At 40.3% G+C, this 16701-nt stretch overlaps 1 protein-coding gene across 2 annotated transcripts; it reads left to right on the forward strand.

The window, feature by feature from the left end:
- The first annotated feature begins 259 nt into the window (after window positions 1-259).
- ILF2 (interleukin enhancer binding factor 2) lies at window positions 260-15826 on the forward strand. 2 transcript variants are annotated; one of them, XM_033924274.1, is made up of 15 exons: window positions 267-375; window positions 476-535; window positions 3705-3747; window positions 3959-4063; window positions 4150-4227; window positions 5026-5128; window positions 5214-5279; window positions 7165-7281; window positions 7372-7450; window positions 10944-11031; window positions 11147-11208; window positions 11902-12016; window positions 12167-12257; window positions 12366-12528; window positions 15639-15826. In XM_033924274.1, exons 1-14 carry the CDS (start codon window positions 371-373, stop codon window positions 12521-12523), a joined length of 1170 nt encoding a protein of 389 aa, XP_033780165.1. In that variant the 5' UTR covers window positions 267-370; the 3' UTR covers window positions 12524-12528; window positions 15639-15826. The 2 variants fall into 2 exon arrangements, with proteins under 2 accessions (XP_033780166.1, XP_033780165.1); XM_033924275.1 differs by lacking the exon at window positions 476-535 and having other exon boundaries at window positions 260-375.
- Window positions 15827-16701: the final 875 nt, after the last annotated feature.

The raw sequence follows: 16701 nt of genomic DNA on the forward strand, positions 1-16701 counted from the left end.
TGTGATTTGGTTTTATATATACCTTTACATAACACGTGTACGGCTTTTATAACGTTTTCCTTCATAGATAAGAACAAATTAAATCGATCTATCAGTTGGTGAAACTAAAAATGAACTACTGGGAACTGTCAGGACGCTCTCGCGCCGCGAGGGCTGTGGCTGATTGGTCAGCACTCTAGCTCCGCCCCCCCTGGTTTCTCGCACGGCGGCCCTGAGAGCCGTTGGAGACGCCGGGGTCAGTATCGGGCGCGCCGATTGGTCGCCGCGTGCGAGCCAATAGCAGCGCGGCTTGTTGAGCGGTCCCTTCTCTGCGGTTGCTGTAGTGCGGCGGCTGCCATTGTTCGGTCCTCAGTAATCACTCGGCGGCGACATGAGGTGAGCGCGAAGGGCCGCGCGTCGGCGGGCGGGGGGGGAGGGGAGCGCGCGGGCTCCGGTCGCTCCTCGTATCCGCTAACCTCCTGTCTTCTCTCGGCAGGGGCGAACGAGGACGTGGTCGTGGCGGGCGCTTCGGCTCCAGGGGCGGCCTCTCTACGGGGTGAGTCGGGGTCGCGCACGTGTGACCGAGAGGCCAGCGGAGTGTCCCCTGCCGCGCGCACACGCGCGCGCAGCCGAGGCGCGAGGAGCCGGATTCAGTGCCCCGGGGGGAGCGTCGGGCCTGGAAAAAGCGGGCCGGAGGCGGCGTGGCCCGACTGCTCTCCCCCTCCCCCTCCACTCCGGCTGCGCTGATGAATGAGCACGTGTGCAGCGGAGTTTCAGCAGCTCAGCACACGACGAAAAGCTTGGCTTTAGATTTTGCTTCTTGCACCCCAGTATCTGACTCTCCTGCATAAGATATAGGGGGTCAGGGTTGGTACTTAGGCCTCAGGGGGGTTGTTGCCAAGACCTGAAGTGTACTGCTAGGGAAAAAGTTCTCAATTAGGACTTGTGTCAGATAAATTAAGACCCTAAAACTATGTTGAAGGCATCAAATATATTAATGTACAAAAAGCAAAAAAAAAAAAATTAACTGGAAATGGGGGTGTTGGGACTAATAGTCCTTAGGGGTGTTGTTGCCAAGACCTGGAGTGTACTGCTAAGGAAAAAGATCTAAATTAGGACTTGTCTCAGATGAATTAAGACCCTAAAACTATGTTGAAGGCATCAAATATATTAATGTACAAAAGCAAAAAAAAAAAAATAATAATAATTTTAACTGGAAATGGGGGTGGTGGGACTAATAGGCCTTTTTTGGGGGTTGTTGCCAAGACCTGAAGTGTACTGCTACGGAAAAAGTTCTCAATTAGGACTTGTCTCAGATGAATTAAGACCCTAAAACTATTGTTGGAGGCATCAAATATATTAATGTACAAAAGCAAAAAAAAAAAAAATAATAATAATAATTTTAACTGGAAATGGGGGTGGTGGGACTAATAGGCCTTTTTGGGGGGTTGTTGCCAAGACCTGGAGTGTACTGCTAAGGAAAAAGATCTAAATTAGGACTTGTCTCAGATGAATTAAGACCCTAAAACTATGTTGAAGGCATCAAATATATTAATGTACAAAAAGCAAAAAAAAAAAAAATTAACTGGAAATGGGGGTGTTGGGACTAATAGTCCTTAGGGGTGTTGTTGCCAAGACCTGGAGTGTACTGCTAAGGAAAAAGATCTAAATTAGGACTTGTCTCAGATGAATTAAGACCCTAAAACTATGTTGAAGGCATCAAATATATTAATGTACAAAAGCAAAAAAAAAAAAAATAATAATAATTTTAACTGGAAATGGGGGTGGTGGGACTAATAGGCCTTTTTTGGGGGTTGTTGCCAAGACCTGAAGTGTACTGCTACGGAAAAAGTTCTCAATTAGGACTTGTCTCAGATGAATTAAGACCCTAAAACTATTGTTGGAGGCATCAAATATATTAATGTACAAAAGCAAAAAAAAAAAAAATAATAATAATAATTTTAACTGGAAATGGGGGTGGTGGGACTAATAGGCCTTTTTGGGGGGTTGTTGCCAAGACCTGGAGTGTACTGCTAAGGAAAAAGATCTAAATTAGGACTTGTCTCAGATGAATTAAGACCCTAAAACTATGTTGAAGGCATCAAATATATTAATGTACAAAAAGCAAAAAAAAAAAAAATTAACTGGAAATGGGGGTGTTGGGACTAATAGTCCTTAGGGGTGTTGTTGCCAAGACCTGGAGTGTACTGCTAAGGAAAAAGATCTAAATTAGGACTTGTCTCAGATGAATTAAGACCCTAAAACTATGTTGAAGGCATCAAATATATTAATGTACAAAAGCAAAAAAAAAAAAAATAATAATTTTAACTGGAAATGGGGGTGGTGGGACTAATAGGCCTTTTTTGGGGGTTGTTGCCAATACCTGGAGTGTACTGCTAGGGAAAAAGTTCTCAATTAGAACTTGTCTCTGATGAATTAAAACCCTAAAACTATTGTTGGAGGCATCAAATGTATTAATGTACAAAAAGCAAAGAGATTTCTTTTAACTGGAAATGGGGATGGTGGTACTAATAGGTTTTAGGGGGATTGTTGCCAAGACCTGGAGTGTACTGCTAAGGAAAAATTAGGACTTGTCTTAGATGAATTAAGACATAAGAACAGCCATCTCCGGATCAGACCTTTGGTCCTTCAAGTCCGGGGATCCGCACACGTGGAGGCCCAGCCAAGTGTATGTTTTTAAAAGTTCTCAATTAGGACTTGTCTTAGATGACTTAAGACCCTAAAACTATTGTTGGAGAGTAGGTTAGACATATTCAGACACATCAAATGTATTTTTTTTTTTTAATAAATCTTTATTCATTTGATTCTTAGAACAAGTGAATTATACATAATAAAAACAATTTTCACATATCACTTGTACTTACATTCAAATATTCTTGTAAGATAAAATAAATACCCCCCTTTTTATCAATATTCCTATTTCCATGTGATATACATTTCCCACCCCAACCCCACATATAAACTACCCATGTATCAAATGTATTAATGTACAAAAGGCAAAGATATTTTTTAAACTGGAAATGGGGGAGGTGGTACTAATAGGCCTTAGGGGGATTGTTGCCAAGTCCTGGAGTGTACTGCTAAGGAAAAAGTTCTCAATTCGGACTTGTCTCAGATGAATTAAGACCCTAAAACTATGTTGAAGGCATCAAATATATTAATGTATAAAATACAAAGGTGGTTTGAGAAGGCCTCTATTATATTTGGTTCTTAGGGGATAAGCTCGGAAACTTCAGTGTGTCCAAGGAAAAAATAGCTGATGGAGATGGGCACAGAAATGAGGGTAAAGCACTCAGATACTGCAAAAGTATAGATCCCAATCTCTTTCTGAAGTTGTTCCCATTTTTAATCTCTTACTTTGGCCCTTTCTTCTACAACCCCCCCTCCCTATGAAAGGTGCAATTTGTACATTTTTTTACACCTTTTTTAGATAATTCCTAGAGAAGAGGAAAATGAGCTGAAATATCTAGCTCCTTTGGCTTGTATGTTGTCGGTACTTCATCACTTTAGTAAGTGATCTGCTTCAACTCTGCGCTGCATGAATGTGTGAGAATAGCTTGAAGTGAGTTCAATTTTAGTAGTACTGTACATTGTTGCAGATCACAGCATAGGAGAATGTTCTATGGCATTCTGCAAGATGTAAAGCTTTTACATCAGGTGAGATGGAAATAAATGAAATTGACGTTAACTTTCCTTATTACTAGGTTCAGGCCTTTTGTTCCACACATCCCATTTGACTTCTATGTGGTGAGTAATGTGGGTGATTTAAAATATTTCGTGATTTGGGGGGGGGGGGTTATTCTGAGAGATTTTAGTAGCGACATTGTCCTTCACAGTGAATGACTAAAATGGCAGTTGGCAGTGTGAATTTATTTTCCCAGTCCACAGTATGTGGCGCATGCCTAGATTCTGGTGGTAAGAAATGATGCCTGACATGGGCTTTTTAAAATTATTTCAGTGTGAGATGGCATTTCCTCGTGTGAAGACTGCTCCGGATGATACTACTTTTAGTGAAGCTTTGCTCAAAAGAAACCAGGACCTAGCACCAACTCCTGGAGAACAGGTTATGAATGGGCTATCTTACTAGAAATTAATATTTTTGCACGTTTGCTGTGAAAATGAAAACAAATAATTTATTTTAATTTATAGGCATCCATCCTTTCCCTGGTGACTAAAATCAACAATGTCATTGATAATTTGATTGTTGCACCAGGAACATTTGAAGTGGTAAGTAGTGGGCTTCAGGGGTCTAAATCAAGTGATGAAAGACAAGATTGCTTAGTGGTAGAGGTTATATAGGAAGGAATTTCTCAAATACAGCAAAACCTTTTGTGTTTAAATAAAAAAGGACTGCTGAACGCTAAATTGCATATGAATAAGACTTTCTACAGGCCACTAAAACTGCAGCTTCAAGGAGAGTTATGATAAAGCAAGTTTACTCTAAAAATTTCCTGAACCAAATATGCCATATTTACATATATGGTTCCCTCCTTGTGAAATAGCCTTTCTGATCAAATGCAGGGAAAGCTAGATTTAGACCCTCAGAAAAAAATGTAAACCTTTTTTAAATGGATTTGTATCGAGGTCATGTTTAAGATGCCTTTTTAAGATATAAACCACTGAGCTGTGTGGAATGAGTTACCACTTTTACTTAGAAGTCCAGACCCCTTCATTTTATTTCGGAAAGCTCTGAAAACTTTCTTGTTTACTAAACACTTTGGAAACTAAGCCATTCTAGATTACAATCTTTAATATTTATGTACTTTACTTACATTATTGTAAACCGAGTCGAGCACCTTTTGGTTGAAGACCCGGTCTATAAAATTAAGTTTTAGTTTAGTAGTTTTGGGCTTTATTTCGAATGTTTTGCAGTGATCTAAAGAGTTTACTGTGTAAAATTGTAAAACAGATCAAATCTGCACAAAAGAAAAAAAAATAAGTTGGTGCCCTTTTGATGAAACAGACTGCAGGACAGTTACAATTGTAGCCATTTCTTAATAGCAGCTTTTTGCTTTTCTGATTCAGCAAATTGAAGAAGTTCGTCAGGTAGGTTCTTACAAGAAGGGCACCATGACCACAGGACATAATGTTGCTGACCTGGTGGTGATCCTGAAGATTCTGCCAACATGTGAGTTGTCTTTCCTTGTGAGTGCATTGTGAAGGTGGTGTGGTGTGGTGGCAGCTGTCTTAACAAGTTGCCTTTCTTTTTGCAGTGGAAGCCGTTGCTGCATTGGGGAATAAGGTGGTGGAGACTTTACGAACCCAGGAACCATCAGAAGGTCGGTTAGTGTACCATACTCATCAGCTTGGCTGAAATGCTCTGATCAGAGAGTTTGCTAATGAATGTGCAGATATTATAGTGATTTATGTAGTGATCCTCTGCATCCTGTATTTAAGAAATTTTATCTTTCTCCCTTTCTTATTTTATTCTGTAACTATGTACAGTTTTGTTGTTGTGAACAGCTTTGCTGTGGAATAAATGATGTATGTCAAATGTTTGTAATTAAAGACCGAGAGTAGTTTTTTACTAAGCTGCACTAAAAAGTATTTTTTTTTCTCTCTCTCTCAAACATAGAGACATGATGCAAGATATAGGCCAAATGGCCCATCCATTCTGCGCACCCACAATATTCACTACCACCTCCTTTCCCTAAGAGATCCCATATGCCTGTCCCATGCTTTTTTGAATTCAGAGACCAGTTTTTCTCTCTTACTTCTACCGGGAGACTGTTCCATGCATCTACTACCCTTCCTGTTTAAAAAAAAAAAAATGTCTTTAGATTACTTTTAAGTCTGTCACCTCTTAACTTCATCCTATGCTCTTATTCCGCCGTTTCCTTTTAAATAAGAGACTCGCCTCATACGCATTTGTACCACATAGGTATTTAAATGTCTGAATCAGTACTCTGGTCACCCAGTAGATTTGTTCTGACAAAACTTGCCTCTAGTGAATCCATGTTCCCTCGGGTCCTGTAATCCACTGGATTCCAGAAACTTCACTATTCTCTGCTTTAAAAGTGTTTACATGAATTTACTTATCACTGAAGTCACTTATCCGGCCTGAAGTTCCCAACTTCCTTACTTCCCCTTTTGTGGAGAGGGACCACATCCACCCTTCTCCAGTACCACTCTTGACTCTAGAGAAGCATTGAAAAGGTCGGCCAGCAGAGCTGCCACCTTCTGTAAAGAATTTTAAGGAAGCATTGAAGACTTGGCATTTTTCACCAGTTTTCTGACTCTAGGATTATAGTCTTAATACTGCAGAGTTTTCTTTTCCTCTTCCCTATTACCTACCTCTACAGCTTGTTTTATGATGTTTTTCTGTTATGGATGCATGGACTTATGCTCCTATCGTTCCTGTCAAAATATATGGTGGTGGTTTATTGTGTATTTGCTGTACAGCTAAACTGTAAAAGAAAAAAAAAAGTGAATAAGTTTAGAAACTAAAATTAATAAAAATGGCCAGTGCTACCACTTAACATGGGGCTTTCTCGTGTGCTGAGTACACTTTTAGCATGGCTGTATAAAGGTCCCATTTTCTCAATGACCATGTGCTAATTCATTTGATGACATTTCTAACACTGTACAATCGAGTATAAGTTTGTAATCCTAAGAAAGACTGAAACAATTTTACAAACCTAACAAAGATTCCTAATGTGTTGAATTTCATATGGTGCTGTCCTCATGCTGGGAGGCTTTACAGTGTAGGTTTTGTCAGTTCAAGATTTAGCGTATGAGCCCTTGCAATTATTTTCTAGACAGTAAGGACTCCTGCGCTAATCCCGTGCTAATTGGTTGGTGCATGCAGAAGTAGCTGTCCTAACTGTTTAGCGCAGATGATGTCTACTCCCCGCCTTCCAAACATGTCCCCAGTTCTATAAAATATTTTTTAGCCTTTGGGAAGTGTACTCTGATCCAAAAACTACCCTGGATCTCTGATAGTGCCCCACAGTAGACATGCATTAGTGCTTATTGCAGCTTAGTAAAAGGGGCCCCTTAGTTTTCTTAGCTGATCTGGAGGCTTTGTGAACTGTTTTGGGAGTATAATCGATCCCCTTGGTGCTGCCGTATTGCTGAGTTTGTTCTAGAACTTAAATCAGACTCTGTTGCTTTTTATAGCTCACTAAGGACTCCTGTAAATGGATGTATTCTATTTTCTTGCAGTCTTGACTATGCTAACTAATGAAACTGGCTTTGAGATTAGTTCAGCTGATGCCACAGTTAAGATCCTTATCACCACTGTGCCTCCCAACCTACGCAAACTTGATCCTGAGCTTCACTGTGAGTAGTCTGTCTTTGGAGTTGATGGCATGGGAAGGAAGCTCTGGGCTGTGTTCAGCTTGTTAACTGCCCTCTTCTCTGTTCTTTCAGTGGACATTAAAGTGCTGCAGAGTGCTTTGGCTGCCATCAGGCATGCACGTTGGTTTGAGGAGAATGCATCCCAGTCTACGTAAGTTTTATTAAAATTGACCTTATTTCTTACAGCCTTTTAGTTCCTGTGTAGTGAGTCTTCAGCCTTCTCTTAGAGGCATGTCTAACTACTTGGTTTCATCATTGGCACGATGAATATACATGAGAGGTTTGCATATACAGAGTAAGGCAAAAAGAAGTAGACCTATAGAGTGTGGGTGTCTGTTGATGGGTTTTTTGTTTTTTTTTTTCTCAACTGCTTTGAGTTGTGCTGAGTCTTATTACTTTCTGAAGAACTCGGGAAATTAGATGAATTGGTGGAAAGGCGTAAAGTGGTGGTCCTGTCCAAGGGATGGAGAAGACGTCTCATGCAGACCTTGAACGGCTCGGAGTTCAGGATGGGACAGAGACTCTTGAATCTTCCATGTGTATACGGGAGGCCAAACGACAGAGACCCTTTCAGGGACCATGTCAGAAATTCAGCGGAGGCAGGAGATGGCAGGTCTTGGAATTTTGCTCCTCACCAGCCACTAAGAATGCATCATAGAAACATGATGGTAAAAGCCAAATGCCCCATCCATTCTGCCCATCCGCAGTAACCATGATCTCTTCCTCTCTCTAAGAGATCCCACGTGCCTATCCCATGCTTTCTTGAATTCAGACAGTCTCTGTCTCCACTACCTCTTCCGGGAGACTGTTCCACGCATCTACCACCCTTTTTTGTATAAAGAAAAAAGTATTTCCTTAGATTACTCCTGAGCCTGTCACCTCTTAACTTCATCCTGTGCCCTCTCATTCCAAATACGCAACTCGTGTATTTACATCACGTAGGTATTTAAACGTCTCTATCATATCTACCCTCTCCTGCCTTTCCTCCAAAGTATACAGATTGAGATCTTTGTTCTTATACGCCTTATGACGAAGACCATGCACCATTTTAATAGCCTTCCTCTGGACCGACTCCATCCTTTTTATACCTTTTTTGAAGGTACGGCCTCCAGAATTGTACACAATATTCTAAATGAGGTCTCACCAGAGTCTTATACAGGGGTATCAATACCTCCTTTTTCCTACTAGCCTATACACCCTAGCATCCTTCTAGCTTTCACCGTCACCTTTTTAACCTGTTTGACCACCTTAAGATCATCACACCCAAGTCCCACTCTTCGGTCGTGCACAATTCTTCATCCCTTAAACTGAACTGTTCCATTGGGTTTTTGTAGCCCAAATGCATGATCTTGCATTTCTTAACATTAAATTTTAGCTGCCAAATTTCAGACTATTCAAGCTTCGCCAGGTCTTTCTTCAAGTTGATGCCAGGACATGAGCCGAGCTCCCCCTGATAGGAGTACAACGAAGAGCAGACCAAACAAGTATACAGTCATAGCAGCAGTGCCTCCAATCTTCACATTCCCATCTTCCCCGCCCAGAAGAGGTACTTGCGATTTTATGTGCTGGAGCAGCATTTCCAGTTCTCTGTGCTCCCCTTTGGTTTTGCTATGGCACCTCGCACCTTTACCAAGGTGATATTGATGGTTGCAGTGCTCCTCCACAAAACGGATTCAGGTGCACCCATATTTGGACAATTAACTCATCAGAGCTCTGTCCAAAAAGAAAGACAAGCTGGTGGTTTTGAGAGTGGTGCAACTCCTCCAAGACTTGGGCTAGATAGTCGTTTTCAAGAAGTCGGCTGGAACTGATTCAGCGCCTGGACTACCTGAGAGTCTTTGTTCGACATGACCCTGGGCCAAGCGTTTCTTCCAGAGCTGTTCAGACTGAAACTCCAAAAGCAGATTTTGGAGCTGCTGCAGAAGCCAGCTCCCCAGGCGTAGCAGTATTTGCAGGTCCTGGGTCAATGGCAGCGACCAAAGAGGTGGTTCCTTGGGCCAGAGAGCACATGAGATCCCTTCCAAGATTCAACAGCTGTTCCCCTGGCTACCTACAGCGAAGAGCAGCTTCTTGTGGTGGCATGCCTATTTGCATCTCTTCCTAGGTGATACTGACTGATGCCAGCCTTTACGGTTTGGGGGTGGTGATTGCAACAGATGCCCAGTCCATGAGCGTTGGACTCCGGATCAACAGAAGTGGTCCATAAATTGCCTGGAACTTGGAGTCATTCGTCTAGCATTTCTGGCACTGGAAAGCAAGGCAGTCGGTCTTCTTGTGCAATGTGACATTGGTAGCATATGTGAACAGGCAAGGAGGCACCAGAAGTGCCTCATTGCGCCTAGAAGCTCGGCTTCTCTTCTGGTGGACAGAATCTCACTTGTACATGTGGCAGGCGTGGAAAACATGCAGGCTGACTTTCTCAGACTGCAGAATCTATCTTAAGATATGTTGATGTTACCTTTGTTACTAGGTATTGAATTTTGCTCTTTAAAAATGTTTGAGCTAAAACACAAAATTAATCATTCAAATTAACAATGTGCTTGTTTCACATTTACTGTGAATGCTCAGTGTCTACCCCAAGCTTTAATACAAGCCTTCAGCCACTTTTGGAAGTTCTTAACAGCTTTGTTGATTGGTCCCTATGGTGGGCTCAAGATCTGCAACTCTTCCTTGAATTCAGGCCTCCAACATTGTTGGCCAGACAAAAGTCTGTCACTGTAATATTAACAGTAAACTGGTACCCTATTTTGTGGTGTTTTTTCCAGTGCACATATTTCTAAATGTGTAAAAATCTATGAGGTCATGCTAAAATCTGTAATTTTGTCATGTTTAAAAATAATCCCATTCTACTCAGCATACAAAAGTAGATAAAATTTCACATTGAAATAACAAGTGGCTGCTGAGAAAACAGCAAAATCCTCCTGGGGTTTACTTTTTTTTTTTCCTCACCGTTGTTATATTGCTAATAAAAGCCCAGCGTGTTGGATGTGCCTCCAAAACTGGGGGGGAGAGGGGGGGACTGTATTTTATTTTATTTTTTTTAATTTCTTTATTCATTTTTTCATATTACAACAAGTGTATCAGAAAAATACATATAATCTTATAAACACACACTTGATTTTCCTTCATGAATACTTTAAATACAATATATAATTTATATTCATATTTTTATAATGTTTTAGATAATATGTAAATCATTTAATATGTATGACAAATATAAATAAAATAAAAAAGCCCCCCCCAAGCCCTCCCTATTTCAGAAAATCTAACCTAATACTTCAAAATGCATTAATTAATTCATACATAGGGGGAGAGGGAGGGACTGTATTTTAAATAAACTCGATGTCTGCCAGCCATTGGGACCCAGTGCTTAGGGCTTGTTTCCAATTCTATACTTTATACCCCTTTCACTTCCTGTTTTGTGATGTACTAATTTTGGCTTGTGTTCAAGTTTCAAGTTTATTTAAAATTTGATAAAAACGCTTAAAAAAATTTCTAAGCGATGCCCTTCGCTGTAAACTACTCTGGGGTAAAGCTTTTGGCAGCTGGACTTGTGCACAGTCTGTGACAAGTGTCTTGGGAACTTTTCAAAGGCTGACTTTGCCAGACTTTAATACAAAAGCTGTTTTTACTCTTGTCCACAGAGTGAAAGTTCTAATCCGGTTACTGAAGGACTTAACCTGCAGATTTCCTGGCTTTGAACCACTTACCCCATGGATTCTGGACCTTCTGGTAAGAGTCGAAGCTTTCAGTGATTTGACGTTAAAAGCTCGTGTGTATATTTTGTTTGGTTGTAAGCAGGAAAAGCATTCAGGAATGGGTCACTAATTTCTCTTCTCTGTCTAAGGGGCATTATGCGGTGATGAACAATCCTTCCAGGCAGCCTCTTGCTCTCAATATTGCTTACAGGTAAATATGTATCCATGGTAGAATCATCTGTTTGCCATGATATTCTGAAGTCGTTGGCTGTGCAGTGTCCTGCTGGACTACTGGAGAAGTGCCATCACTGACCATGTGAGAGCCGAGACACATGATTATTGGTTTAATCTGTTAGGAGTAAAGGGACAGTCTTATGGTTAAAGCAGTGGACTGAGAACCAGAGAATCGGTGTTTAAATCTCACTGCTGCTCCCTGTGATCTTGGGCAAGTCACCATTTGCTGCCTCAGGTACAAGAAAATACCTACTGCAGCTGAATGTGACTCGCCTTGAGCTACAACCGAAAAAAATAAACAGCGCCAAATCTTAATTTACGATGAGAGGAAGCAGAAAGTCTCCATTTTTCTGCGCAGTGGCTAACAGTTGCTATTGAAGATATTTTTTTCTTAGTTGTAAGGTCTTTTTATCAGTGGTTCTCAAACCTGTCCAGTTGGGTTTTCAGGAACTTACAACAAATATACTTGAAAGATTTGCATGCGCAGTACCTACTTCATGGATAGTAGGGGTATCCTGTAAACCGTGGTTTAGTACTGCCTGTTAAGCAGGACTGGTTACAGGTTCCTAGAGGCCAGGTTTGAGAACCACTGTGTATGCATTATGAGTGCATCCAACTTGTAGCTGGACAAGGGAAAAGGTTTTCTCTAACTTTGGGCTTTCTTCTGCAGACGTTGTTTGCAGATCCTTGCAGCTGGACTGTTCCTTCCAGGTTCTGTTGGCATCACAGACCCCTGTGAGAGTGGCAACTTCCGAGTTCATACCGTCATGACTCTGGAGCAGCAGGTAAGTAGCACTGAATTACTGTATATGCAGCTTCAGCATTCACTAACCTTGTACTAATGTACTGGCTGCCTGGTCTTTCTGAACATCTCCAGCAATTTTCTTGTATGGTGGGATTTGCTTGCTGAATTGTTTCCGTTTTTCTCTGTTCAGGATATGGTTTGCTACACTGCTCAGACTCTAGTCCGAATCCTCTCCCATGGTGGCTTCAGAAAGATCCTCGGACAGGAAGGAGATGCAAGTTGTAAGTCATGTACCAGCTACGTATTGACATTCCCCAGGAGCTTTAACAAACTTTCTGCAATAAATTAAAGTTGATATGGTATTTGTGTGCCCTGTTTATGCTGCTTAGATCTGGCATCGGAAATGTCCACATGGGATGGCGTAATAGTGACTCCGTCAGAAAAAGCCTACGAGAAACCTCCAGAGAAGAAAGAGGGTGAGGAGGAGGAAGAGAATGTTGAGGAAGCTGGTGGCGAGGAGGAAGAGAGCATGGAGACCCAGGAATAAATGGGGTAACTATCTCATAATCTAGATACTCATCTTTTCTCCAGCTGTATTTGCTGTGCTTTTCTATCCTTGTAGCATGTTTGTCTTGGTTCCCATATTGCTTCCTTGGTGCTTCTCCAGGCTGCCTTGGATAGGTTGCTGCTCAGCTACTACTAACCTTGCTAACTGAGGGCTAGATGCACTAAAATCTCAGATTGTCTTAACGATCATCGCTAAACTGGTTTGACTGGGTTAGCAGCCAATTGTATTTGCTGACCCAATGCACAAATTGGCTCACAACCTTATTTTCCATACAATTGCTCATTCTACAATTCTGGCTTGCAAATGAGAGCATTAATATTAAAATCAGCGAACTATCATAATTTTAAAAAGATTTGGGGGCCATTGATTACAAATTCTAATGATCAGACACCTTAACCACCCCTTTTTTTAATTATATAAGGTTATAAGTAGGGTGGGATTGGGATATATGATATTTGTTTTAACTGGTTTATTACTAATGGGTGGGAGAGATTCTTTTATGCTTTGATGATTATAAGTAAGAATGTCAAGTGATTTGTAAAATTTATTTTTGATTGAATATTATACACTTATTGTAAGATATGAAAACGAATAAAGATTAAAAAAAAAAAATTAAATCAGCGATCCAACTGCCCAGTACCTCCTCAAGACCGCTACTGTAAAATGGCAGGCCTTCCCCTTCCCGGTGCATCCTGGAATACATGAGGAGGAGCCTAAGGCCCCGATTGGCTTAGATGTCCAAAGCTCCGTCTAGGAGGGAGAGGTCTTAGGCGTCTGAGCCAATCAGGGCCTTAGGCTCCTCTCTAACCCAGGATACAGAGGGAGGCCCTGTTTGGCTAAGACAAAACAGGGAGGCCCTGTTTGGCTAAGACAATTTTTTATTGGGGTTTTTTTTTTTTTTTTTTAATAAATTCACTTATGTTTCCACTTAGGCTTGATCTTTTGCTTGGTATAAAAGTGCCTAGAATACGTAAAGACAATAAAGTATTAATGGATACTTGGAAAACATTACGATTTGTAGATAAATTAACTAGTGATTCTATTTTAAAATCGAAACAGCAGACTATTTGGGTAAACTCCAAGATACAAATAGGCGGGTTTAAGGTTGTCTGGAAGGATTGGATTAAAGCAGGTATAAGATCCTTAACGGAAGTAATTGATAATGGTAAGCTGCTTGATTTTTCACAATTGCAACATAAATATGGTCTGAATAAAAAACAAAGTTATAAGTGGTTGCAATTGAAGCAGGCTATTCAGGTGGGGTTCACTGAATGGAAATCTTTAAATGATCATTACAGCTTAGAATTCTTATGTTTCCAGGCAGATTTTCTGGGACACCAGGCCGCAAAGTGGTATAAAATGATATCTAATTATTTGAATAAGAAACCAAAAAATGAATTAAGAGATATTTGGAGCATTGAGATTAAGCATCAAATTAATGCATCTCAATGGCCACGTATTTGGTCTTGGAGAATTAAAGGTACGATGTCGGCATCTATTAGGCAAACATGGTTCTTTTTGTTGCATAGAGCATTCTGGACCCCTACTAGATTACAAAAATTAGATTGCTCTAAGTCTAATAGATGCTGGCATTGTAAAATTGAAATTGGAACTTTAGACCATCTTTTATTTTATTGTCCATGTATTCAGGCATTTTGGATATCAATATGGGATCAAGTTAATATATTGATGGAAAATCATGTAGCATTATCCTACGACACAGTGATTTTTGGAATGTGTATGAGGGCCAAAAGTCAGATATCTGCAGCAAACAACAAATTATTGATGATTCTTACTGGAGTGGGAATTCAACAAATAACGACTAATTGGAAAAACTGTTCTAGATTGAATTGTAGTTTTTGGTGGAACTCAGTTTGTCATTTATATAAGATGGAAAGATTTCTTGCAGTACAGAGGGGATATTTTAAAAGGTTTAAGGAGGTGTGGAGGCCATTAATTGAATATTGTAATGATTAAGGGTTATTCTTTTTCCTTAGGGGATAATTTGTAAAAATGGGGGGGAGGGAGAGTCTAAATATGTATATGTTTGGATAAAATATTTTGTTGATAGGGGAGGGGATGGGAGGTGGGTGGAGGGAATTAAAACATGTGTAATAATATTGCTTAAGAATGTCAAGTGAGTGATGTGAATTACTTGTAATAATATTGTACACTTGTTGAAAAAAATAAAAAGGAATAAAGATGAAAAAAAAAAAAAATTCATTTTTCATACTTACAGTAAGTATCAACAAGTACAATCATTTAAACTTACATAGAACACTTAATGATCAACAATAATCAAATTATATAGTTTTATCTCCCTCCCTCCCTTTTCATATTATGTAATCATTTATATCATTTAATAAATACTTTCTTTTTTCTCATTTATAAACAACTTTAAGAATTATCCCCCCTCCCCTTATCATACCATACAGGGAAAAATGAAATCTATTCATTGCAATAATTTGTTAATGGCCCCCACACATCTTGAAATCTTTTTAAATTTCCCTTCTGTATAGATATATATGACATAACAAATTCCACCTAATTAGTCGTTATTTGTTGTATGGTAACTCCTGTCATAATTAGCAAAAGCTTGTTATTCTTAGATGATATTTGGTTTTAGGGGAGCGGGGCAAAGGAGAGATTGGCGGGAGAGGGGGGTCACTGACAAAGGGAGTGGGTATCCCTCCTGCCTCTCATAGTACTGGGGTCTTGGGGGGGAGTGTTGCGGGACTGTAAGTTTGGCAAGGAAGGTGTCTGGTTTGGGAGGGTGGGGGCTGGTGGCATTAGGGAGTGGGCACCCCTCCTGCCAATTGCAGTGGGGGGGGTCTTTTTTTTAATGGGGCTGAGTGACAGCTACTTTCGGGCTTCCCCTGCAAACTCAGCTGTTTGGACTTCCCCAAACCAGCTCTGTGCATGTGTCAGTCGCTGGGGATTATGGCGAACCCCCATGCAAATCATTTGCATGGAAACTTGTTGGAATGCCAATCATTATTCCAAAATCGGCTAACAGCGACCCTGTTTAGTGCATCTAGCCCTGAATCTTTTGAAAGCAGTCAATGGCTCATAGTGTAATCTTGTCTGTTCACAGGTGATTTTGCCTCCTTGAACTTCGACGATGTCTTGGGCACACAGGAGTATGAATCCTAATGTTATGTCTTGGACCAAACCCAAGCCCAGAAAGAAGAAGTTAGATTTTATTTTGAGCTGTTGTGGTTTAATGCTAGTTCTGTAGCTTTTGTAGTGAACAAAATAAATGTCCTTTTTAATTTTTGTGGATTTTCATAATGTCCTGTAACTTACCCATTGCAATACATTTGGACAGTTGCATCCTACCTCTTATATTGGTTTGGAACTCGGCTTTGATGAACATGAGCCTGCCTAGCCCATGGAAAGAAAGGGAAGGTAATACGCTTGGCATTCAAAAGATAGGACAGCATGGTTTGATGTTGACCCGTTTTTCACAGGGCATTGATGGGCCTCTATATCTGTCCTTTAATACTACCTGCAGTTCCCCCACACATGCTATTGAAAAGTATGTCAGTCTCAGAAGAGCTGGTTTTTACAGGAGAAATCTGAACCCACCACCTGTGCTTAAATTTATTTGGCCGATGCAGCACTTTTGTTTTGTATGAAACCTACGTGTTTTTTTTCTCAGAGCCCCTAAGGCATATTGGTAAACCTGGCTAGCTGCTTAAATCTGACAGCCTATTTTATATCAAGGAGGTGAAGAGTAATGCATTTTGCCTATTTTAAAGCAAAGTATAACAAAAAATTGTGTCCCTCCTTTTCCTATCCAACAACCACTGTGGTAAAAGCTCCGATACTCAGAATTCCTATGAGCTTTGGCGCTTTTACAGCAGTGACCTGCGATTTAAACAAAAAAGCTTGATAAAAGGGGGCTTAAGTGGGTTAACATAAATGCAATAAAAGCCTAAAACATGGCCTGTCTATACATAATGCAACATAATACTCTCAAATAATGCATACAATTGTAAAATAAAGGCCTGCCCACACATGTTAGCAAAACCTGGGTTAATATGTCAGAACTTTTAGACCTGAATAAATACGCTTTCAATTACTACAGATATAACAGATATCATTGGTGAAACAATTATAAAAAGAACCTATGAGTACTAAAGAGAAAAGTAATG

Source organism: Geotrypetes seraphini, chromosome 16 (assembly GCF_902459505.1).
Source record: "Geotrypetes seraphini chromosome 16, aGeoSer1.1, whole genome shotgun sequence".
Lineage (NCBI taxonomy): Eukaryota > Metazoa > Chordata > Amphibia > Gymnophiona > Dermophiidae > Geotrypetes > Geotrypetes seraphini.

Coding starts and splice junctions, on each gene's coding strand:
- ILF2 (XM_033924274.1), top strand. Junction 7,282..7,371: donor ACTTGATCCTGAGCTTCACT/GTGAGTAGTCTG, acceptor CTGTTCTTTCAG/TGGACATTAAAGTGCTGCAG. Junction 7,451..10,943: donor GAGAATGCATCCCAGTCTAC/GTAAGTTTTATT, acceptor TCTTGTCCACAG/AGTGAAAGTTCTAATCCGGT.